Here is a 26,543-nt window from a genome sequence, read left to right as displayed (position 1 = left end):
AGTGATGCAGCCTTGAGACCTGTTGAGGGTCAGAGGAAGACTACACTATGCAAAACACAGCAACTGCTCACTTGATCAGAACAAGTGGGGATTGAAAAGTTTCCTAGAAGTGGATGTAGACATTGCATGTGGAGAGGGATCTGCCTTCTGTTCACTGACTCCCAAATTTAATTTTCTCCAGAAAGCTAGCCTCCCTAAGCACTGAAGATGACGCAACCTCTAACACTGCTCTACATAGTGGTAGTTGCTACATAATTACTATGGTATGTGTATCTATTCTTGTGGCCTGCAGATACAATGATAAAAGAACCTTCCCTTTTCCAATTTCATTTGCCATGTGCTGAGCTACTTCACAGCTGTATATTCAATACAAAAGCCAACAACGGAAAATTTTGTAATTTTAAAACCATCTTTGACAGAAAATAATTGAGCTTTCATGCTTTAAAGAATATGAAATTACTATAAACCTGCTGTACATTTACACATTCACAGTTTTAAGTAGGTAGAAGGCTTTGACATTGCCTGTTTTCTTATGACTGGTAATTAGCAACAACAAAAAGGGATCTTAAGAAGACATCAGCTGAATTTTTGAAAAAAACAACAGCTGAAGCAAATATCTACACAGAGAAAATATCCTGAACGATAAATGTAATGATACAAAATAAAAACTAAATCCTTTAAAACACTATCTTAAGCCAAATTACTGAAAACTAGAAGGGTTGTCTCATTTTCAAAAGCTGCATACCACTGCTTCCCACAAATGCCAGTTGTATCTTATTTCTACAAACCATTTTAGTTAAGCTTTAGTTTGTACTATATTCAATAATACTTATAGCCTAATTCAGTATTGAATCAAGATCTGTTCCAGAAAGAAAAAAAGGGATGTAACCAAATGCACCTGGACATAATTACAACTTTTCCCCCTCATCTGCAATCAATATTAGTATCCCATGACAACTTCTAAGAAAGCAAAGCAGATGTGACTGAAGGAAAACTTTAACTTTTAGCTCAAGAGATCACAAGACCTACATGAGAAATTCAAACAGGGATGAGTAAAAAAAAAAAAAAAATCACAATTTTTCAGCTTTATTAAACACTGGGAAACATTAGCAGAGAAGCAGTTAAAATGGTGTAAATGAGCACTGCCTGCATTCTGCTATAAGGGCTATTAGCCAGCTGCTATTTCAAATTGAATCTTTATATTAGGAATTAATATTAATGGCTGAATTTTATCACCTTCCCCCCCCATGACTGCAGGAACAAGGCCCACTGCTGAGTAAGCATCTTTTAGACATTTTTAGGCTTGCACTGTTGTAAGCCATGCACATCCCAGCTTCAGTAATGCGGTCTTCAAGAATCTCTGAAGAACAAAATAAAGCACAAATCCTGAAGAAGGCAGAAGAAAGAAATCCCAGATTTAGGCAGTTTAGGATTATAGATAAGCAAGTTTAAGGGAATATCTATGGAAACCTTTGCTAATTACTAATTTTCCTCAATACCTTGATCTTGTCTGAGTTATGTATTTGAAGGAAATAAATCCTTTGGCCTGTATTTGTGTAAATCATTGTGATTTTCACTAAGATCAGAGAATGGCTTATAACCAGCTATAGTTTTCCAGAATGCTGCTAATAAGCCATGTATAATCTATGTCCATTAGTAAAAACTATTAAAGCAATCAGACCACAAATCTCTCTAGTACTTTGAAGTATATGGGAAGAATTATCTCCATCACTGAAAGGGAACAATCAGCTCAACACTGCTGGACACTGCAGCTCTTCTAAATGTCCACCAATAAAAACTAACAAGAAGTAATCATAAATTTGATGGCAAATTCCTCCTCCTAGAATTAAAAAAAAAAAAAAAGCTGCTTTTGTATATTTCAAAGTTGAAATGAACAACCCTATTGAGCTACATTATAAGGAAGTTCAAAGCTACCACACAGGCAAGACATTTTTCCCAGTTCTCCACTGAAGGAGGTAGCAAGGCCTGGAGGAACTAATCCAGAATTTTCCACCCCTTTCTACCCAAAACCACTGAAGATGTGCAATTGTTTTGTTTTTTACAGGCTATGAGCACTGACACTTCATATTAATTGCCAAATGAAACCAAGACTTGCCTATCTAAAACACTATGGATACAAATAACTGCTGTGGCAGCAGTCTCCTGTATCAGGTAACGTAACTTGCTTCCCATTTTCATTAAAAGCAAAATAGGCAAATAGGCAACAAGAGCCGGTATTGTCACTACTTTGAATATTTCTAAGGCACCTCTTATATTTTACTCTCCTTAACAACAGGCATACAAACAAAGCACCACACAGAGTAATTAGTGGTGTGGACACAGCCACTTAAAAAATATCTGGGAAAAGAAGAGTGGGAACTCATCCTTGCAACCCAGGTCCAGGGTCTACCTACAAGGGGCACAATTACCAAGGTTGAGTTTCAATATATCCAGCATTACTTCCAGTACACATTTTAACTGCCAGACACATTAACAGTCTAGAGTAGGCCCATTAGTGTTCTAACCATGAGTATGTGCAAGACATATCACATGGGCTTTTGTAGCCTGTATATAAGATAGTTGAATGCCTTTGTTCTGCCTGGATGTCTCCTTGCTTTCATGTGTGTGCTGGCAGCCCAGGCATTTTTCTCTTCAGACATCATTCATCACCTCCAGATCTAGCATCAAGAATAGGAGGCAAATGCTGTTACTTTCATCTGGGAATCCCATTCAGGAAATCTTCAAAGTTGTATTTTCTGTGTCTGGGTCCTCTGAGCATTTACTCTACAGGACATTGTTAGGGAAGGTGAATAGTTCTACTGTGTGGAGTCCAGGATGGAGACCTTCAGCAACAATTCTCAGTTCTGCACTGTTCTCTGCATTAGTTTAAACTCCTTTATATTCTGCAGGCCTTTGCTGTCCATGAATGCAAGAATGTTTTCCCAAATGCTTTGGATACTTGGAAAACTGACAGTGCTTGTATTACTCTTAACTTATGTATGCATTCATTTGAAACACCTTTCTCCATTAACCAACAAAAGCTAGCTGCTCTTCCTTATGTGTAATCATGGCTTGGTTTCTTTATCACAAGCACTCTCTTGTAATTTTAAGCTCATGGTAAGAGCTGTCAGTCTTTCCAGTATGACCTAACTGTTTAACCACTTGTCCCCTTGCTGACTGTTGCAATTGTTTGTATCTCCCTTTACTTATAATTTATGAAACACTGGACCATGGGAACAGACATTAATTACAAGCAGACACATTTGTTCTCTGCTTTTGAAAACCTTCTCCTGCTGCTAGGGTTCTTGATTACTGTTCTATGTTCATTTTATATGGATGAGAAATGTCTGTCCTCTTACTATCCCTGCTTCTTCCCAGGCTCTGGAAAAGAAACAGAGAACACATGACCAGCAAAGTTGAGAAACCTGCGTCTCTAATCAGAGGAGTAAAGATGTGTCCCAAGTCACTTCTCAGAGACACTAAGTCTGTCAAGGTTTATTAGGACAAATGCAACTTCATATGAATATAATTGTTTGGGTTTGTTGCCTTCCTTGACCATGTAAGCCAAGAAGAAGCCAGCTTGGCTGGGTTTAGCCTGCTTTACTCCATCCACTGCAACAGTTTGGCTGTGACCTGTCACACAGGAGGTACTTCTAGAGAAAAGAGATTATGGTGTTCTCCCATGAGTGCACAAATACTCAACATGTAAGTTAAAGAGACAAGAAACTTGCAGGCTATGTGAAATGACAGAAAACCAGCAGTTAAAATGACACAGGAAAGAGAAAGCTGAAAAACCATGCTGTACTTCCATTGTGTATGGTTTCTGCCATTTCCTAGATTTAACAGAAATGTTATAAAGATGCTTACTCAAATTCTACAAATTCAAACTCAAGGAAACGACTAGCATAGCAAAATAAATACCCTTTACTTTTTAACATGCAGATTTGTGTTTAAACTGTTCTCTTGTCCAATCCATTACAAGCTTTTCTCAATGCATTCTTTTCTTGGCTGTGAAGTGATGCCATACTAGCCTCCTGCTTCTCATCTAACCATCCTTTAAGGACTTTAAACTGAATTGTGACTTGATGCATCTATATACCTGTGCTTCATTATTAATGACAGTGTACTCTGGAAACTGCAGGTTCAGAGGTGCTCTCCAAACAACTAGCAGAACCCTACAGTCTTCTTACCCTCTCCTTCCTTAATGCAAAGTTAAGTGAAACAAGACTCAAGCTTAAATTCCAAGCTAGATTTTTCTCCTCTGTTTTGATACAGTATTTTGTTTCTCAAAAATCTATTTTAAGAAACCTAAACCCTAATGTGCTTGCAAGTTTGAATGACAAATTGCTTACAGGCAACCTATAAACACACCTTGACCTACAAGACAACTGCTTCACTCCCATCCCAAGTCATTAGAAAACAGGACATACACACTTCAAGGTCCCTCAAAGCCCTTGGGAGAAGGTCTTTGTATAGCAAAGACAGGAATCAGCCTTTCTTCTGACAACATTTTAAAGGAAGATGAATTAATTTATCTCAAATTTGCTACTAAACTTCCTCCTTGTAGGGATTTATATAATTTTGTGTATTTTAAATAAATAAATCTTCCTATTTTCTTAAGCTATTTAGGTAAGAGTTTGAAAAATAATTTAAGCCAATCATATTATATTTTTGGAGGTTACAAATTTTTGCCAGGAACGAAACAGCAGCAGCTCCTAGCTCTGTGCTCCCCACACACCCCTTTGAAGTGACCTGAATACCAGCATAGGATCTACTGTTCATCTGGGAACTCCTCACTCATTGCTTTCTCCTTATATGGGGCTTTTAACATAGGGTGTTGGTCATACTAAACTCAATAAATACTCAACAAACACTTTGAAAGTAGCCCCCTGATTCATATACACCTAAACAAAGACCTGAGTAAGTTAACTGCAAATATGTGGTCTTTATACTATTTTGTTATAGCGCAGTTAAAACTCAGAGGCAGTTCAAATTCTTAGAGCAAACTGCATTTTAAAGACCCATTCTGCATTTTTGAAGATTTTATTTGAAAACAAATTAGTTCTTAGGTTATACTGTGTAAGATCCTACACCTGGGTTGGAGCAATCCCAGGCACAGCTACAGGTTGGGCAGAGAAGAGATTCAGAGCAGCCCTGTGGAGAAGGACTTAGGGGTGTTGGTCAATGAGAAAATGAACAAGAGCCAGCTTCAGTGTGCGCTTACAGCCCAGAAGCCAACCATATCCTGGGCTGCATCAAAAGGAGCGTGACCAGCAGGTCGAAGGAGGTGATCCTGCCCCTCTACTCTGCTCTCGTGAGACCTCACTTGGAGTATTGTGTGCAGTTCTGGTGTCCTCAACATAAAAAGGACATGGGACTGTTGGAACAAGTCCAGAAGAGGCCATGAGGATGATCAGGGACTGGAGCACCTCCCATATGAAGACAGGCTGAGAAAATTTGGGCTGTTCAGCCTGGAGAAGAGAAGGCTGCGTGGTGACCTCAGAGCAGCCTTCCAGTATCTGAAGGGGGCCTACAGGGATGCTGGAGAGGGACTCTTCACTAGGGACTGTAATGACAGGACATGGGGTAATGGGTTAAAACTTAAACAGGGGAAGTTTAGATTGGATATAAGGAAGAAATTCTTTACTGTGAGGGTGATGAGGCACTGGAATGGGTTGCCCAGGGAGGTTGTGAATGCTCCATCCCTGGGGGTATTCAAGGCCAGGTTGGACAGAGCCTTGGGTGACATGGTTTAGTGCAGTTTCCCTGTCCATGGCAGGGTGGTTGGAACTAGATGATCTGCAGGTCCCTTCCAACCCTAACTATTCTATGATTCTATGAAGGTAAAAATTCTAACACGAATGGTTTGTGTGAAGCCTTATTTTCTTTCACGAATTTGCAAGAATTTAGTCTTTAAAATACAGAACATCCCCACTCAGGTATTATTTTAATTCAATTTGCAAGTGTAGTGTAAAACTGACTGCCTTCTCTACAATGTTCAGTTTTACCAAGATAAGCTGTTCTGTTTTAAATGCCTAAGTATATACATTTATAACCCTCTAAAAAACCAGTAACCGCACTAGTGAATTTTGTACAATGAATTTTGAGAAAGATTATTTTGGGAAATTCTCTTTTCAAACAGCTGCTTCAAGGAGCTGGTAAAGTACACTAGCCAGTCGGTATCTGTAAAGAAAAAGAAGCACCACTTCACATCTTGTAATCAAGCTAAGGGCTGCACCCTAATGAACATTTGCTACATTATTTGCTGTTGATTTACACTTCGCAGCACCCACACTGCCTCTTAGCAAGCAAAATGAATGAGATGTTCAACTTTCATTCGGATTTTAAATTGAGAAGTGACTGCATTCATTTTTTTATTTTTCAGGAGATTATAAAGTTTACTAATGAAACATCAAATATTTGATTGTAATGCAATGACACATAAATACCTATTGCAGTCTTATTAAGCAGATATTTCCATTTTCAGCTCTACAGGTCAGATTTTCACCTGGCTTCCCGTCAGTTTGTACATACAACAGGGATATTTGTTATAATTAAGAAACTCTGGATTTTAACAATACAGCTATTGCAAGTATATCTATAGTACATTATACAATTCCTGATTTACTCCTTTGTCCAACAACCTGATTTCAGCCATACAGTGCTGTCTAGAGTGCGGGAGCAGTCCCTCAGTGCTGGAAGTGTTAATCTGTGTCATGTAAACTTTCCTTTTTATCAGACTGATTTCTGTATTTTCTTTCTGTATTTTCATTACTTATTAAAAATAGCTGGTAGTATTGTCAAATCAGTGGGATTAACCTACTTTGAAAAGGAAATTAGGTCAGTTACTATATTCATGCTCAGCCTTCAACTCTCATGTACTGTTACAGCTCTCTTGTATCCTACAAAATGGGCATTTTCCCGTGAAAATACCTATCTGAGGGCATCAGCAGTCTGCTCTATCCCACACTTGAACACAACATCAAAACAAACACACTGGGGTAAAGAACCCATCACTTGTGATTAGGCTCTGCTGACACAAACATCTTTGCCAGAGAAAAAACACAACTTGCTGAGCACTTTTAAGTGACTCAATTCACAGGTTTGTAATGGTGAGGACATACTTCTGATATTTTAAACATACTTAAACACCAGATTCCAGGTGGCTTTTGAGGCTGTCTTTGCCAAAGCACTTAAGAATACACCTTCCAAACTTACCTTACCTGAAAAAGAGACTTGGATGAAACAGCCACTGACAGATGAAGGCACTCAGCCAACCACCAAGCTACTACTCTGACCAGAGATCAGGGAGGAAGGGGTAGCAGTACCCTACCAATAGTAATAGCTCCGGATAGCTATTGTGGCATCTGAAACACTGGGCACAGTGGAAGAAAGCAGCAGTTCCTCGTGATCTGCACAACTGCCTCTGTCCCAGGCAAAATGAGGCCTGGCTGCTTCCCTGCCATGCCTCTGCTGGGAATGCAGATGCTCAGAGAACTTGCAGCTCAGAAGACCACATCTCCACTCACTCCACCCTCAGTTTTTTTAGCCCTCATTTGCTCTTGGCCCCTTGTTTTTTTCACTATTCCTACTAAGTAAAGCTTAACTGCAGATACAGCAGCTGCTCATTTAGGCAGAGGATCTGTTGTGCATCCCCAGGCAGAGTTCACTCCTGCCTCTTGTCACCTGTGAGAGCTCCAGGACAGACCTCTTAAGTCTGTAGCTTTCAGAAAAACCTTTATTCTGCTTCCAGTTTCCCCACATCAAGGAATTCTGATTATTGTCTTCCCAGTAAAAGGACAACACTGACCTCTAGATAATGCATCAAGAGAAAGACAGAGAGAGGATTACCCTCCAGCATGTCTCTGATAGTTCCTCTCCAAACCATTCACAGTCACTTGATTTCACACTGAGGTAGGAAAATAAATGTGTAGGGAAAACATACTGCAGTTATGTGTAATTCAGACAGCTAACTCTCTGCATCTAGGAAAATGAACTGAAAGTTAACAGCATGCTTCCTCTCCTTCCTCTCAGCTTCAGGCTGACCTACAGCTAACAAAGAGATTGCAATTTCTACATGTTAAGTACACTGCAGAGGAGGAGAGAGAGGGGAAAGAAAGCAGGGCAAATCCAGACTGTACAGGGCATTCTTTTCTCTGGCATAGTGAGCTGCTGCAATTCAACCTTTAGCATTCCTTGGTATCCATTTTTCCTTTCTATGCTTACGCACATATTGCTGAGAAAGGCTGAATAATCAGGAAGCCTAAGACTACCCTGCAGAACCAGCCCCACAAAAGACCCATACTGAAAAGCCTCAGGAATCCTCAGAAGCACTGTTCTGATTCCTTCCTATGGTACTTTTCAGCATATGACAGAAAAAAAATCTTTTCTGTGATGTTGTTGGTTTGGGGTTCTTTTGTTTTTTAAACGTGCCCACAGAAGGCAGCACCATACAGTGCACACAGACTCCCCCATCTCCTTGGGTTAGCTTAAAAGCAAGTGTCTAGGTTACATTAAACAGCATCCTTTGCAGTCTCTCTTTTCCATCTTCTTTAGGCAATGCACGGAATATGCAGGCATATGAACATTACCAGGGGTGTCCCTGTAAACCCCACCGAGCTGGGACTGGCAACTTTTAGATAATGATTTTTCTTTTCCCATCTTCCAGGATCACCTCCACACAGGAACAACTGAATGCTCCTTAGCTGTGAAGCAGATCTGGATTTTGTAATGTGATGTTGTTGCCTGAACATTCATTCACCAAAAGAAACATGTAGACTTAAGGAAGAAATCAGTGACAGTAGCAATAAGCAAATGCAGATCAAAGTAGCATTTATCACTTCTACAGCATGTGGTATGTCAGCAAGCACAACTAAGAAACAGAAGCAAGTTCCAAAGACATGTGCAACCCAAATCATGCAGGTAAATGAAATTACAGAGATGGCAACAGCAGGATGGACAAACTAAAAATAGTAAGATTTTGCAAAATCTTTACTTTTTTTCTGCATTATTACAGGTCAAGAGGAGTTGTATCTTTATTGTGTAATAAACACTCTCTTTGTCCTGTTAAATGTCACTCCTTCTCAGAGTTAATGGCTTCAAGAACACCAGGGATAACCTTGCACCCAAACTAAATACCACCACCACAGTTTCTTGGTCTGTATCAAGATACTATATCCCTGGCATTTCTCTCATCAATCAGAATATATCATAGACAAACACTGTAAGCAACACACTTGGAAAAAGGCATTTTTCTCCTCTGCACAGGGAGGTGGGCTGGGTGTTCAGTTCTTCCCACACACAAGCAAGAAATTACATTTTGCATTTTGTTCTTTACCTTGTAGCAAACATTGCTCTCAGGGAAGAGAAGGTAGCAGCATCTTCTTTCAAAGCCTTCAGCTCATTTCGTAGCTTCATCATGGTCTCTGTAACCATAGCTTTCTCATTTTCATACTTGCTTTTTAGGTTGGCAAGGGCTACCTCTGCAGTCTGTTGTTTATCAAAAAGAGTAGAAACCTGCTAGTTAATGAAACTCTTCACAAAGTGGCTGGCTAAGACATCTGTAATCACTATTCACATGATGAAACATTTACTTTGTACTGGAATGTTAAAATTTTGGTCAACTTTTCTTGTACAGATTAAGTAAGATCTCATTTATGAACACTGGAAACAGATTGGACATATGGGTCTCCTACTCCCATTAACCCTGCAGCAGCATCTAGGGAAATTACAGAATACACATTTAGTGACTCCCATCTCCAACCACTAAAAGAAGTTAAACTTTACATACTTGAAATACAAAATAGTCTATCACTCTATATTTAAATGCATTCATCAATCACTTGCACAATTCTCTAACCCCTACAGCATTTTGCCTATCTTTAATTCTGAGACACCTTAAAATGTGCAAAAAAACCCTGAAAGTATGTACATATTTCTTAAACAATGCTATATCTTTTTTAAAAACAACTTTAATTTGCATTACTTTAACTTCAGAGGAGACAATGAAGCATGTCACATGTGTCTTAATGGCAGTTATTTTCATCTACTTCACTACTAAGGTGTATCAAATGGCACAGACCAATCCCCAAGCCTTACTTTTAATCTTTAACCCCTGTTATTTGAACCATGTTCTTATATCACATCCTCATCCTAGTAGGCTTTTTTTTATTTTGCAGTTTGAGAAAGAAGAGTACTTAACTTTTTTGAGTTACTACTCAAAATTAATACTAGAATCAGGTTACTACTAGGATTCTTTGAAGTAGAAAGATTTACCTCTTCATTTTAGGTGTCTTACATGAAATATAATCTGATATAATTCAGACAGGCAGTAACCTTGATAAATAATCTCATGAGTATGTGACAAGCAAAAGTCAGTTAAAGCCACCATCCTGAGCCTTACAGTAGGACAGTTGTGTGCCTCTAAGGAAACAGCCTGCTTCAGTCTGGTGTCAAACAAGTACCAGCAACAAAAGCCCTACTGAGCTGAGGGTATGGCAGCATGACCTCTTGTGTTTACGACTTAACTCCCTGACATTTTAACCTTCACATCTCTTAGACCTAGTTACCTGTTTGTTGGCCTTTAGTACAGTTCTCAGAGTTGCTATCTGTTCTCTCTTGGTGCTCAGCAGGGACTTCAACTTCAGGATTTCTTCCATGAGTGCTTCCTTGTCTTTGTCCACCACTGGCCCAAGTTCTTGAGTGGCAACACGCTGCCTGGACAACTCGGTGGTTCTGTCTACAGCAGCTTGCAGGTGTTTGATCTGATCCCGGATTATAGCAATCAAATTGTAAATATTCATTGGTTCCTTCTGAGGATCTGACACAGGAGATGGCAGCAATGACACTGGAGATGGACTGCTGTCACCACTTCCATTCTCTGCTTTTCCTAGCTCTATAGTTAACAGCCCTTTAGAAAGGAGAATGGGAGACCTTCTTTCCTTGGCCTCTGGACTACTGCTTCCACCTTTACCTTCCTTGTAGTAATCCAACATCACTCGGTTTGGAGTTTCATTGTTGCACATGCAGACATGATGATATAAATTGGCCAGTTCTTCACTGAAGGTGACTAGCTCATCTTGGGCCACGCTGAGGCTGCCCTGTGTTTCTCCAGCAACATCACTGACTTTTTTCAGCTCCTTTTCCAGCCTGGCCACGTGTTCTCTGTCATGCCTACTGGATTTTTCTAGGGAGGTGATCTTTTCAGTGAGAGCTTGGCTCTCAGTCTCGTATTTGCTCTTCTCTTCCTCATACTTAGACTCACATTCTTTGTATTTGGCCTTAAGATTTTTGAGCTCTTCTTTTAGGTCAGTAATTTCTGCCACAGCCACTTTGTACTTGCATTCCAGGATCTCTGGCCCATTGATGTCAACTTCATAATAGTCTCCATCTTCATGGCTGTCTCTGTCCTTCTCATTGTCAAGGGCAGACTGATGTTCCTTGCTAACCTGGAGTTTCTTCATTGCATTAAGGTTTTCTGTGAGTCTGCCAACTTTTTCATGCTGCTCTGAGAGGGCACCCCGTGTGTTTTCCAGCTGCTTCTGCGATTCCTGTAGTGTTGTTAACAAGTTCACCTTTTCTCTTTCCATCTGAAGTGCACGAACACATACATAAAGGAAACTGTATCACTTTAACGGTTTTATTATAAAAGACAGTAATTTAGCCAAGATCCACATGGTTACAGAAACCCAATCACTTGCACATTACATGTGCTATTTAATTTATTCTAAAGGTTATGTATTTTTAATTTACTAAAAAGCTATTTCATTTATTCTAAAGCCATCTCAAGTACAGTGTTCCTTGCCAATTCTTTCTCATTTTCACTTCAAGATCAATATTACACATTCTTCCATAGCTGATGGTCTCAGTGTGGAAACATTCTTCCAGCTGAAGATAAGCAAAAGTTTACTGTTACCTTCCAAATTATTAAGTTATTAGAAATAGCGTTAGAAAAAGCAATTAGAAGACTTGCAGCTAGCATATGGTGGAAACTTGGAGTTTCATGAAAGACTCAGAAATACTGAAACTTTTTCCTCTGAAGGGTCTTATTTTGAAAAAATCCAGCCATTTTTTCCACAGAGGCTTTTTATATGGAAAACTTAAAAAGTGCTCAACAAAACTTTAAAACATTTCTGGGCAATATAAATATACACCTTGTTTCAAACTCTCCAACCTCCCAATAGCACAAATGTAACATAGAAATGCTTGGTACTGATTAAAATTTCATGTTCTTTGAAGTAGTTAGAGAAAGGAGTTCTGATGTATAAAACTTTTAAGGAAGATGACTGGGGTAACTATCAATTTTCAAGCAAAGTACTATCTTTCTTGCTAGGGACACAATGAAGTAGACACACCATGTACTGCATAGAAGATGCACTACAATTGTCCTCCAAACAAAGGACACAACTGCTAGTTTTTCAGCACATGAGAACAGCAGCATTCTGCAGTTTTTCATCAACTTTTAACACCCTCAAGTTCTAAATCAATCAGAGCCTTTACAAATATAGTTCATACTGAATGCAGGCCATGTGAGATATTGAAAAGACTGAAATAACAACCCCAGTAAACTCTAGCAGCTATTTGGAAGTATACAGTTGTTTAGGAGGCACATATACCTGTACAAGCTGTTGTTTCAGCTTCTGGATTTCAGAAATATTTAATTCGCTTAGAAGATCTGAAACCAGACTTGGGGCTGGTGGGAAGCTTTCATTTTTCTTGGGTGTTGATGTACTATTCTTGCCATTGCTGAGTTTGCTGAGGCAGTTTTGTTCGAATCCATTCATGATTTCATCATTATTGGGCTCTGTGGCCTCATCACTGAACTTAAGACCATCTAAAGAGATATTTAGGTGGCTGTTGTACATGGAGTCATTGATGTTCATGTAGTGAGAGAGCTCCTTACGAAGGGTATTCTTCTGTTCCCGCTCTGTCTTCAGTGTCTCTAAGGCTTCCTCGAGCTGGCGTTCAGAGATCTCCTTCAGCCGTATTGCATCTTCTAGCTGGCTGTTGAGAAATTCTGTTTCCTCTTCAAGCCTTTTGATTTCATGTTTCAGGCCTTCAAACTCCACCTGGAGATTATACAAACGAGGGGGGCACAAGGGAACAGTAATGAAAATGTCTGCCTGCAAGGCACCAAATAATTTTACTTTTGAATGTTTGGTTCAGCAAATATGGTGAGAATAGATTAATTTTTTTTTCAGTACTAGAGTCTAGTTGTGGCACTTTGACTCTAAACTGCTTACACAACTTACCTTCACAAAGAGCATGGAAGAAAATTTCTAAGCAAACCACAAACAAGCTGATCTATTCTGGTTGAATTGAGACAGGTGGGAAATACAGGATGTGATAAAGGAACCACAAAACAGGCTTTCCTAGCTCATTATGAAAACTCCTTCTCTGTTCGATTAACAAATTCCCTGTCCAACCTTCCCACAAATTCACGCTCAACATTTTCAAAATTCAGCATTACACAGCTATGCTTTTGACACTCTGCTGCACTGCTGTTAGAATATGCCACCAGGCTTAAAACTGTTGGGAGGCAGCAATCAAACTCTGCTTTTAGATTTTCAAAATAAAACATTTTACCATCACTGTCACCATCATCATTTCAGCACATCCTGAGAGAGCTACAATTTATAGTCTCTACACTTCAGACTCCCAATGCTGCTACATGAAATTTGGTGTCAGTCTAAGTTTTACGTATAAAATTGCCTTTTTTTAAACTTCTCTTACACTGAAGTAATGAACACCAACAGCTGGGGTAAAATTTTGAATTCCTTGCACAAAAAAAGAAAGCCTAAAGAATACCTTATCTTAAGCTTGAAAGGAAAACATGCCACATGATACATTTATTCTTGCCAGCTGCTGAAAGAATTTTAGATGCCAACATATACCAACCTGGTGGTGCTGAACCACACCCGATTTAAAAACCAGGAACCAATTATGCTAATTCAGTTTTGCAAGTTATGCCTGGGAAAACTTGATGGCTTCTTCTAGTTTGTCAGTAGGATAATGAAAGCTTACTGAAATTCATCAAGTAAGATTAGCAATAATCCACTGCCATGAACAGAATCAGCTCTTTGTTCTATATACGTCTATATATGAGCTCAAATATTCAAGACTGCAGTCTATTTCCAAAGGTTGCAGAATACAAACAGGTAGCCAATAATTACTAGTAACTGACAAGCAAAATAGCATCTGAGTGAAAGTTAGCTCAACCCAGAATGACAGCACTCTTGAACATTGGTATTTTAGAATGTGAACATTGAGCTTCCACTTGCTCCTCCAAGTATAATGAATGAAATAAAAATATCCCTATTTTGGGCACATGAGCAAGGCCAAAGTGAAAACAACATTGACATATAATTTCACCTGGAGATAAATGAAATATATTCAATATTCCAAATACCTTGCTTGGCAGGCAGCTTTCATGTAGAACCCTGAAGGAGTTCTGAAGCAAATCCTATTAAGTTTTTGCTATGTGCTCATTAAAACAGATGTTATTAACACTATTTTTTTTCAGGAGCTTGTATTTTAGGAATATTATACCATTTTCTCAGTGGAATCTCAAATTTTATTTATATAATGAGGATGACAGATATCTGAAGAATAAAAATAACAAGTCCACATACAACAGGTAAAGATAAGCAAATCATGCCAAAGGCCACCTCTAACAACACATCTAAGCTAACTACCTCTGCTAATAGTGACTTCGGAAAATTCTTCAGTTGTTAAAAAAATGCAGTTTTCTAAAATTCTGAAAATAGCTGGAACTGTGCGATTAAAAATATGACCTTTTTGTTGAGCAGTCACCCAGGTCTGGCATTATAAGGCAAATGTAACAGTAGCCCATGTTTAATTAAAGTAGCTGCAAGAGAGGAAGAGTATACAACTACAAAGTAAGAAATAAGTAGCATTAAAAACATATGTTCAGAAATATATCCACTTACAGATACTGTAAAAGAGGACAGACAGATGGGTGTATGAATGGGTAGATGGGAGAGTACTGCAAAGAGACATTGAAAAACTAGTGTAACAAAGACTAAACCAAGTAACAAAGCAGACTGGTAGAAACTTCACTTCCATCAAAGACAGAGAAGGCAGTGGAATGACTTGGAGGTCAAAGTAGAAGCAATAAAGTCTTAAGACAGTGTATAAATAGAGACAGAAAGGACTTAAACCTTTTTGGACAACTCTTGGTACTAAAAGATAGATTATAGTCTCAAAAGTGGTACAAAAAAATAAGTGGTTGGATGCTGAAATGAGACAGAACCATGCTGTAACACAGGAATTAACTGTTGCTACCAAAGCAATGCTCCCTATTTTGAAAAACTTGCCTGGTTTTGCTTCAGAACAGACACTTGTTTCTGGAGACAGATGTTTTCCTCTTCAAGCTCAGTGTAGTCTTGCAGCAAACGTACTTCTCTGAATTTATATTCCTTAATATCATCTCGTAGACGGGCCCTTTGGATCTCCACATTCTGATTGACCTGGAAAAACAAATGAACCCCACAATGATGGTGATTTGGACAGATATAATTAATTCTCCTTATGTGCAGTAATCAATTAGATTCTATTCAAATAAATTCTTCCTCCCACCTCCCCCACTCTCCCAAATGATGTACAGAAACCCCAGTCATTTATACACAATAATTAGATTTTGTTTTCTGTCTTCTCTTACAAATTCTCACCCCTGACTCAGAGAAAAGTCAACGAGCAAGCAGAGAAAGCAACATTCACACCTGTGTCTCACTGGCTGTCTAAAGTTTTCCAGATCAGAAGTCAATGCCTGAATCTGTTAACATTTAAACAGGATGGGCCTTTTCACAAGAGACAGACAGATGCAGATGACTCTAGGCATTTGGACACGTATTTGCTGCTGGTTTTCAACAGACCTTCCCTTTATTTCCAAATTATTGCATTGGGCATATGTTCTAATTAAACCCTTTGGAGAGAGACACCAACTTAAACCTCAAATGAAATCCAAGATTCAGCCAGAAAGAAATAGCAACTGTGTTTGACTTATAAAATGTTCCCTCCCCTCACCTCCAAGACTTGTGCAAGACCTCAAAGAAAGACCTAAAAAGAAAAATTAAAGAATTAATATACTGATGGAGGATGATGTTTAGATCTTTTGTGACTATACAAAGACATTTAAATAAATTGAGCCAGCACATATCTATTTGTGTGAATGGCTCACTGTACTTAGCCCTTATTTTTTCAACATTATTTTCCTTCAAGCCACATTTTAAATCCTCAATTAAAACAAAAGGGAAAACACATCCTGAAACATTAGCAGAAATTTCTTCAGAGATGGGAAAATAGGCAGTACAGTTGCCTATGAAAATAGTGTCCAGATATTTTAGCAGCTGTACCTGTGAAGTGACAGGATGGTTTTCCAAACAGTTCTAAATCAGTGCAAAACAAAGCTGAGGTCATGAAAGAAGCTGCCTACCAATTCAGCTACGCAGGTTACGTATTTTGTTTCTGTTTCCATCTATCTAGCAGCCTATCTGGGAAAGCCGTATCCTCTGGTATATAAACTCAGCTTCCCTTAACATTCCCCACTTTTGGTTAGAAACAGGAATGCCACCAATGAATAAAATCTGGCCTCAGTTCCTTTGCAAGTGTGCAGCAGGAATACACAGAAGAAATACAACACAAGTATCAACAGACCCCTACAGAAAGCTAAGAGATAAAGGAAATGTTCACAGCAGGAGCAAACTCGAATCTGATATGTTCTGAACACAAACACAGAATCACCTGCAACTGTTAAGATCAATACATGCAAATTGTAGCTCCCCATAAGTCAGGTACAGAAAGATTATAGGCTAGAAACCTGCCTGCTTACTTTTAGCAATGAAGACCACTGCTTCCCAGCACACTGAGAAGCTAAAAATCAACATTAATTGCTGAAACCTGACACTACAGTACAGCAATGCAAATGAAAAGTTGCTACATTCCATATTCCAGGCCTAAGCAACTGTTAGCTCTATCTTTGCACAGACCCAGGGCGCATAGGGATAGGTGCCTGCAGGTATCTGAAGGCTACAGGCTGATAGGAATTCACATCCTGACTTCTTCCTCCTTAACAACTGAAATGAAGACCTCTTGCCTTTGGCAGAAAGAACCTTCAGCCAGACAATCCAAACTGTTTAACAGCTAGTCATCTTCTCAGCTTTGCCTCAGAGTTCTGCAAGGAGTCCCTCTGGTCTGCACAGTGCTAAAATCACAGGGACCAGTTTGAATCCGTCCTTGCTTGCATGTAAGCTATGATAAACAGCTAGGATGCTATTTTCCACACTTTCTGCAGGAGAATAAATGCGCTGTAAATTGCACATATTCCATCTCCTTTTTTTGTACCCTGCAGGATATCCTGTTGTGGGTATCAAAAAGAGCTTTGTACAAATTAGGAGATCTTATCCATAATTTTCCCCATTCCTGAGTAATATGTTCCGAAGTTTCACCCAGTTCCGAAGTGAGATGGAAGACTTCCCACAAAGCTCCTGGTGAGCTGCTCTCCCCACCATTCAGGTTGCGTTGCTCCTCTTTCTCCCTTGATAATATAATCTTTACAGAGGTCAATACCTGGAGAAATCACTGGAGCCAGTCTTTTCTGAAGAAGGAATGATTTCTGCCTAATTGTGCCTGTTTAATTCAGAACAACAGTAAGAGCTTGTTACTTAATGTTAAAGTACTGCCATGTTCAGCTTACCACAAGAAAAATCATTCCATTTCAGTGTGTGCAGAAAGGCCAGATTTAAAAATAGCTCCCTTGCTTCCTGACTGGGGAAGGAAGATATAACCCAGATTTACTGGCTGTTTAGCAAGCTGTGCGTTCAGCTTGCTCTGAACATTTTCTCGTCAAATAAACGTGCATGCTTGCAAGCTGCACAGTTAAACTGGGTGCCATGCTAGCTCATACATCTGACCAAATAGCAAGATTTTTTATGTAGGGAAGTGAAGCTACTGCATCCTTCCTTAATCAGATTTTTCTGTTACCCATACGGAAAGTGGTATTTATGTGTTTTAAGACAGACACTGCACATGTCCTCACAGGTGGTGCTTTACAATTCTCCAAGTCTATAGAAATGGTGAGCTGACCTATGGATACGTTTTAACCTTTGTGTAACTCTTGTTCCTTCAATGGCTTCTTCCTTCCTCCTCTGTCTACAATACAGGGGACAAAGGGGAGCGGGGTCACATGGGCAGGCCTAGCTGGGCTCTCAGCTTTATGAAATCCTCATCCAGATCATCAGTGAAGATATTAAACAACACTGGCCCTAACACTGAGCGCCGGGGGACACCACTAGTGACTGGTCTCCAATGAGATGTGCTGCTATTTACCACCGCTCTTTGGGATCTGCCATTCAGCCAGTTTCCAATCCAGTGAAGAATCCTCCTGTCCAGGTTATGAACAGCCAACCTGCCCAGGAGAAAACTGTGGGAAACAGTGTCAAATGCTATACTTAAGTCCAAATAGACAATGTCCACAGCCTTTCCCTCACTAAGGGGCAGGTCACTTAATCATAGAAGGAGATCAGGTTGGTCAAGCACAACCTGCCCTTCATGAATCCATGCTGACTGGGCCTGATCCCTCCCTTTTCTTGCACATGCTTTATGAGCTCACTTAGGATGTTTTGAGATAATGCTCCCAAATAGCTCTGAAGTTTTAATGAAAAACAAGCAGCTGCACTGAAACTTTGATAGCAAATGTATACAAATGGCCTTTGTTCTTGTTGTGGGGTGGCTGGGGTTTGGGGTATTTTAATGTATCTATTTTAATATTTATTTATTAATTTGTTTTTTTTTTTTCCAGGGTATTTTTATTTACCTGTTCTCTCATTATTAATGATGTGAGGGCTGGAGAAGCTGTGCTCTGAAGTCAGGCTGAGAGAGCTGGGCTGAGTCAGCCTGGAAAAGAGAAGGCTCCTTAAGGGGAGACCTGAGAGCAGCTCCAGTGCCTAAAAGGGGTACAGAAAACCCGGAGAGCAGCTTTAGACAAGGGCCTGTAGGGACAGGCCAAGGGGAATGGCTTTATCCTGCCAGAATAGGGGAGATTGAGATGAGCTCTTAGGCAGAAGTTCTTCTCTGTGAGGGTGCTGAGGCACTGGCACAGGGTGCCCAAAGAAGCTGTGGCTGCCCCATCCCTGGCAGTGTTCAAGGCCAGGTTGGACACAGGGGCTTGGAGCAAGCTGCTCTAGTGGAAGGGGTCCCTGCCCGTGGCAGGGATTGGAGCTGGATGAACTTTCAGGTTCCTTCCAAACCAAGTCAGTCTGGGATTCTGTGGCTACCCAAACACTTACCCCATAACAAGTCCATGGGACCTGATGAAATCCATCTGCAGGCCCTGAAGGAGCTGGCAAATGAAGTTGCTAAGCCACTGGCCATTACATTTGAAAACTCATGGCAGTCAGGAGAAGCTCCTGATGACTGGAAAAAGGGAAATATAACCCCCATTTTCAAGAAGGGGAAAATGGAAGACCCAGGGAATTACAGACCACTCAGTCTCACCTCTGTGCCTGGCAAAATCTTGGGAGCAGATTCTCCTCAAAACCATGCTGAAGCACAGGGAAAAACAAGGTGGTTGCTAACAGCCAGCATGGCTTCACTAAGGAGAAATCCTGCCATACCAATTTAGTGGTCTTCTATGATGGAGCCACAGAACTGATATATTTCAGATTGAGACTGCTTATCAAAAGCAAAGCAGTTGACATCATCTACCTGGACTTGTGCAAAGCATTTGAACTAGATGACCTTAAGGTCCTTTCCAAGCCTAACCAGCCTATGAATCTATGACAAAGCCTCTTAGCATGGATACGTACACCTCAGGGTTTTCTTTAGTTGTGATTAATGCTGCATCACCACCTACTCATGTACTCAGTTCACCATTTATTGATTTTCTTTTATTTTTTTTAAACCATTAAATAGAAAGCTGTGAAGCTGTGACATTAAGAATGGTTTATCACAACACTGGAGAATGAAGAAATGCACTGTCATGAATTTCTTTTCTGCACAATATTAAGAGACCTGAGCTGAGACTCAGTTTGTATAGCATATTCTGGAGCCACTTAAAACTGACAACTGCTTAGTCAGCATTAAGTCTTACTACAGTATGTATATCCTATTACTTAATGTGTTGCTTGGTATCTGTTCAAATGTTTGATCCCATCCAGAGTAAAATCCAAAGCACATTCTCACACCCTTTCATTTTCATGCGAAGGGTTAACATCTGAACACTTGTAGTAATACATCCCTTACTTTTGACTAAATTCTTTGTATAGGGATGAAGCCTTGCTCTAGTGATGCTCTCCCACTGCAAGCTTACAACACAGGTGAGGATAAAAACACCCCCCCTTGACCCCTAATGGGTGGTCTTTGTCTAGAATTCCACTGGGCACTGAACACTGGCATTGGAGCAAGCCCACAGACACAGCAGCAGTGGTGCAATGTCTTCCCAGAAACAAACAGATCAGTGCTGTAGAAGAAGCTGGGAGGACTGGAATGACCCTTGTGATCAGAAGTGGGGGCACTGAAAAGTCTCTGAGATCAGAGGATGACTTCTTGAATCCATCCACAGCTGCTTTTCAAATTTCAAATTTAAATGCTTAGCAGCTTTCTGTATCCTTTACTGCCACAAAGAAAAGATTTAACCCTTCCAAGACCTGACAATAAACTTTTAGGCAGCTGTCATCTTTTGACTCCAGAAGGGCTGGCTGAGCCAAGCCAGTTCTAAGAAGGGTCACTGCTACCCAACGTGACCCAAAGCAGGTTTTGAAGCGTTTTCCATGTGCTGTGTTTGCATTTTCAGATGCTAATGAAACAAGCTTGAGGTCTTCCCTCAAGTTGAAAGGAAAAGGAAGAAAAGAACTCAGTAGCTGAGACAACAGCTCTCTGCATTCAACACTTGCCCATCATTCTGCCAGGTCTGGGTAGGGCACAGGGATTTCCTTTCCTGGAGGACTATTGAACACAGATACACCTTGGGAATAGCTGAACTCAAGCTCTGACTGCAATAGTTCTCCCTGTGGATGCAAACTAGCAAGGGACTGTTTAGATGAAGCATGCTTGTGGGAAAACAGAATAAACAGTAGAATAGCTAGACTTACATAAGAAGCATAAAGAGCCTTTGCTGTCTCTTCTAAGTTTAGTCTATAGCCTACACTTAGGAGAATAAATTAGTAATAAATATGTATTTCCAATAGGAGCTCAAAGTCACATTTAAATATATATAGTGACACACATATATATACACACACATTGTGACATCAAACATACTTTTTTAATATATTTCAGATTGAGACTGCTTATCAAAAGCTAATAACCAAAATCAGTCTCCCTTGTATCTGCACTCCAGAGAAAAAAGTCATAAAACCTACAAGTGAGATACTGCTCTGCCTGAAGAAACAGTGGTGGCTCTAAAGAGTTACAGAACAAGAGATCACAAAGCAAGCTTGGAAACAGTAATTTGTTTAAACTGATTTCAAACCTTGAAAGCTCTCAGTTTTTCATTTCCCAACTGAAGCATATAATTTAGACTCCTCTAATGCACCAGGTGTCTTAGGAAAGTCAAAACCATGAAACCTACTGTGATAATTTGGTACAGAACAGCCTCAGGACAGACGCAGTGATGAGCTGGCAGTAATGGTGAGGATGTGGCAGGGAATCCCTTCAACACCACCGGACCTTTCTTTGACATCATGGCAGCTGATATCCTGAACAGACTCGCTTGTTCATAACCAAGCCAAAACAAGTCTAATGTTTCAGTATTTCCATAAACCTCTTTTTCTAGCCCACTGATAGCTTCTAAATGCTTTTCTCCCTGGTCAAGTTCTTTTTTCATTGTTACCTTTGTTCTCTGATTTTAACATATTTCTGTTAAATCTGTGAGAATTACTAGCCAAAACCCTCCCACTTAATGACATTACAGAACTACTCTGTGCTGTGCTCTATAGTCTAAAACTGCAGTTGCACTCTGCTGTTGTCCCTTTGCAAATCCACGTTAAGTTTGTCCCACCAGGAATATCCACAAACCACATCTTTTCAATAATCATAAGATTCTCTTGTTAATTAAAAACTGCCCTCCCCTGTTCCAAGGTCTGTTGGAGGCTCTTTTATTTTCTTACTCGTATCACTTGCTTTAATATTAAAGGCTTATTTTAAAGTTTATAACCCATTTACAGCGGTGATAGTGCTTCTAAGACAGATTTAACACTGGCAGTGTGGCAGCAGGCCAGCAGCAAGTTTATGGGTCTGCAGCACTAGATACCACAAATACAACAGACTTAACAGAATTTATAATTAAAACAATATTGACAAAAAAGTAGAAGTTAGTACAGTACCAAAAATTAGAGGTCTCCTATTGACTTAATTTGGCCATAACTAATTTCTATGCAAAGCATGAGAAAAAAGTTTTGGCTAAATGTGCACTCCCAGCATTAGTGGCCTGTTTTCATGAGGTGCCACACCTCCTGCATGTGGAAAGTGCTTAGTTTACACTACCCAATCTTACCAATCTTTCAGCAGCCTTGTTTACCACTTTGCAGGACAGACTTTAGTAACTTTCTGATGACTTAATACAGTTACTTCATACATCTTACGAAACCTCCTTCCCTTTTCACAGCTGTATTTCAGACAGTGTGTTACATCGAGCTTGTATTCTTCAGAAACAATGTGGGGACACAGCAATTGGATCTTCATCAGGCAGTGACCAAGAGCTGTTTCCAGAGATTTCCTCTGTTTCTCAACTATTATCTTAGAGCTACAAGAGGCTTTGAAAAGCCAAAAGTATCACAGGGTCAGTTGCTCTGAATATACTTACACCACAGTAGCCTTTTCCTTGCAGGACACACTGTGGTGGGAGCAGCCAAATCCTACATGCAGAACCTGGTACACTGAAGCTGTGTACCAGTAATTAGTAAGATCCTTCTTTCTCCACTCAGAAAGTGCACACGCTGTGCCTGTTATTATGCCACTGACCTATATTTCCATAAAGGAAGAAAAAACAAATCCATCTTTGGTCATTATTTTGATTAAACTCAATTTAATTGATTTGATTAAAATTTTACCGTATAAAAATCTACATGTAGGCAAACTTGCAGCAAAACAGAAGAGTCCCTTTGTCAAGTAAAAAAGCTATGTTCATTGACCCCATGCTAGCTTTTCCTCCTACAAGAGCTTTTGTCCAAGTTCCTATAAACTCAAATGGCCAAGACGTTGCAAAGATCAAACAGCCCTGTTACAATAACCAGCAGAACATACACGACCATCATTAAAACACAGAAAGGGCAAGTCTTCATTCTAGATTCTTCATTTTAGGGCAAAATACCATGACAGCAGAAGCAGTGGCACCCCATTTTTGGAAGCAGCTGTCAGCCTGTCAGTGCCTCTGCTGACACCCATCTACATTGCCAGGTAGCCATAAATAGTCCCAATACTGCTCCTAGAACTGCTGACTAATCTGTTATTTATCAAGATGAAATCAGTAATTTTTTCAATCTCTGCAACACTGGAGGGTCAGAATAACTCAGTTTAGGAAACCCAAGGATACCTCTTTGCTTCCAGACCTAAGCTATCCCATGCAGAAGCAGACTGGATTTCACTGCATGTAATTACTGAATACCTGCTTATTCTGTTCAGTGTTTCCCCTGTCAGTCTAACACACAGAGGACAGGCAGCTTTGGTTCACGGCAATGCCAGCTGTGCTGGGTTTCTCTCATCTGCTCAACTCTCACAGCAGCAGACACCTCCCTCTGGACAATCAAATGCTCGAAAGCAGCAAGGTTAATGAGTTTGCTACAATCACATTTCACTAGAGGGAAAGAATACTGAGTAATGTCAGTTAAAAGAATCTGGACCCCCTCCATCTACAGGTGATCCAGTGGGCATATATGGAGAGCTACGGAGAAATACTTGGTAAATTACCACCCCAAATTTATTTCCCCTAAAAAAAAGATCAAGAGGAATAGCAGTAAAGTACATCAAAACTAAACTTCAAAGACAAAACACAGGGTAAAAAAAAAAGAACAGATTTTGATATGGGCCCAAGTGTGGCAGCAGCCCAATGTTATTTCTGATAGTCCAGGCACAGCCCCTCACTGGCTTCTTATGTTTCTGCCCAAGTGGTGTTTTGTCACAAGCCATGTTCTTAAAACCTACAGAATGTGACTTGAACACAAATCTCAGGTGCTGCTCTAAGCCTGTCCATCAGCACAGAACTGCTAGGTGAAATAAAGCAGGTCTTTTCCCCAAGTCCATCCCAGTACTGCTTTGTGGCATACCGTACTACACACTCTTTCCTATTTTCAAAAGGATTCCACTCTGATCTAAACAAATCTTGCTTGCTTGGATGGCCAAGGGTCATCTACTTCAATGGAAGCAGTGCCAAGCCCAGGTCCAAAAAGGCAAATCTGCTTCTGCATCCTAAAACAGTGCTGCCAGCACAGCCGAAGTTTTCACTGAGGAGGGGGAGAACAAACCTCTTGAATTAACAGCTTGTAAAGTAACTTCAAGACATTATTTCACTGCCTAGAGCATTTCCAGTTACTCCTGCAATAGTGCATATTGATTTCACAGTTTTTATAAGATCACAGCTGCATACAAGAGACTTCCTCCCTCCACCACTCATGCTAATCAAGACACCCCAGGCAGGCTAAAGATTGTGATGAAGGTTACCAGGAGCTGTGACTAACAAGAAAGACTGATCCTGCTTTTCCTGCAGCTCTGAAAGACACGTAGCAATTTAATTAGACCAGAACAATTAAAAGATCACCTGGCACAGCAAGCACACTACCTATGAGTCCCCACACAACAGAGGATCGTGGAACCTGAATTAAGACTTAGAGAATCATGTAGAGTTTTATCATGTCAGAAGAACATTAATTTATTTTAATATTTCTTTAAAATCTGAAAATACACAGTGTTCAATACAGTGTTCAAATGGTGACTTCGAAGACCCCCATTTCCAGTATTAATTCAGTTTTGGACTCTGAGTTTCTAGGCAGCTGCTATTACAGCAAGAGAAACCATGGTTAACATCTTCCCTTTGAATATATTAGTGCACAACAACAGAGAAACCACAAGCAGATGCCTCCTTGAGTATGTGCAAAGCAAGCCAACTGAATTTCCATGACAATTCATCTTCTTTGGAATGTATTTTTATTATGTTTCAAATGGTTACCAACTACATGCAGTGCTTCCTCTTTGTAAAAACACTCAGCTCTCATCATTCTTAAAAAACAAACACCAAAAAAACCCCAAACGCTTAGCTGATCCCCAGCTGCACTGCTCACATCAGATGTAACTCCTTCAGCTTATTATAGCACCATTAAATGCAATTCTGTCCACACAGTTCAAAAAAATAGTAATGAATCAATGAGTATCTGCTATACACTGCTGCGGGGTATTATTTGAGCGTTACACTGGAATCCAGAAGGGACCTAAAATACCATAGGTAATCAGCTCTGCCAGAACCTTTGTGCTCTGAGGCTTTTCCATTAGAAGTTCAGCATTAGTATGGAATTCTTGAAGAAGAGGGGAAGAACCATCTTCATCCCCACTGCACTACATTGAAAGCTATGTCACATGGCTGCTTTGCTCCCAGATTCGGTGCTGATGAACACACCAGTTTCTAGGAGCTCTCCTGCAGCCTCTCCTGTACAATGTAGGGAATGGCAGTACACAGTGATGTGGGATATCAACCCTGCAGCCTCTCCTGCAGGCTGGGCAACCACACCATGACCAAACAGAGCAACCCTCAGAAGGTCTCACTGTAACACACCAGGCAGAGCAGGACAAACACTGTCCTTTTTCTTTTCTTTTTTAACCAAAATACCCTTTTCTCCACAACTTACCAGCCTGCAACCTGGTTTTACAGAAGTTCATGCAAAGGTCTCAGCTCTGTCACACAGTTCTGTTTGCTTGTATGGTTTTTGTCAGTACCTTGGCTGTGTAGAACTGGCCCATTACCCTCCATGTCCAACTCTCCCACTCTGGCTAACTTTGGGTTGCTGGTGGTTATATCAGCACTCAGGTAACTTCATATGGTATACAAAGCTGAAGCATAAAGAGACCCTCAGAGCTCTGCTACAGAAGCTTTCTAGCAAGGCTCACCATATTCTTCCAACTAAGCCATTACCCTTTTAGTTCAGCTCCTTAAGCGACAGGAGCTCACTCCTTGCTCTTCATCAACATTCAACCCCAACTCTCCATTTTCTTCTTGCCTTTTTCTCTAGATTAACCACCCTGCTTCCATTTCTTTTTCTTTCCCAGAAAACCAGAAAGCAACTCAAAGGATTATTCAGCGTCTTAGTTAGAAATCCTAGGGGGAAAGAGATGTATACCTGTCATGGCCCATAACTCAGAACCATGCAGCCGTTCTCTCACTCCCCCACTTCTTCCTCCCCCACTCCTGGAGGGATGGGGAGGAGGATCACAAGAATGTAACTCACATAGGTTGAGATAAGAGAAGTCCAATAACTAAGGGTATAACACAAACCACTGCTGCTACCACCAGTAATAATGATAAGGGAAAAAAACAAGGGAAC

The 26,543-nt window shown here is 40.2% G+C and overlaps 1 protein-coding gene across 2 annotated transcripts in view; it reads right to left on the bottom strand.

Annotated features, from left to right (window-relative positions):
• BICD2 (BICD cargo adaptor 2) overlaps positions 1 to 26,543 on the bottom strand; it is a 90,054-nt gene that overhangs the window by 8,135 nt on the left and 55,376 nt on the right. For both annotated transcript variants that reach the window (XM_005149352.3, XM_031049217.2), the window contains exons 3-6: positions 15,336 to 15,488; positions 12,615 to 13,067; positions 10,569 to 11,588; positions 9,338 to 9,489 (exon numbers count right to left, since the gene is read on the bottom strand). In XM_005149352.3, coding sequence (XP_005149409.1) covers positions 9,338 to 9,489; positions 10,569 to 11,588; positions 12,615 to 13,067; positions 15,336 to 15,488 — 1,778 coding nt within the window. The remainder of the gene's footprint in view (positions 1 to 9,337; positions 9,490 to 10,568; positions 11,589 to 12,614; positions 13,068 to 15,335; positions 15,489 to 26,543) is intronic.

The sequence above is a fragment of the Melopsittacus undulatus genome, chromosome 9 (assembly GCF_012275295.1).
Source record: "Melopsittacus undulatus isolate bMelUnd1 chromosome 9, bMelUnd1.mat.Z, whole genome shotgun sequence".
Taxonomy (NCBI): domain Eukaryota; kingdom Metazoa; phylum Chordata; class Aves; order Psittaciformes; family Psittaculidae; genus Melopsittacus; species Melopsittacus undulatus.
Note: the sequence above shows the minus strand (reverse complement) of the source record. Positions and strands in the feature narration are given on the sequence as shown.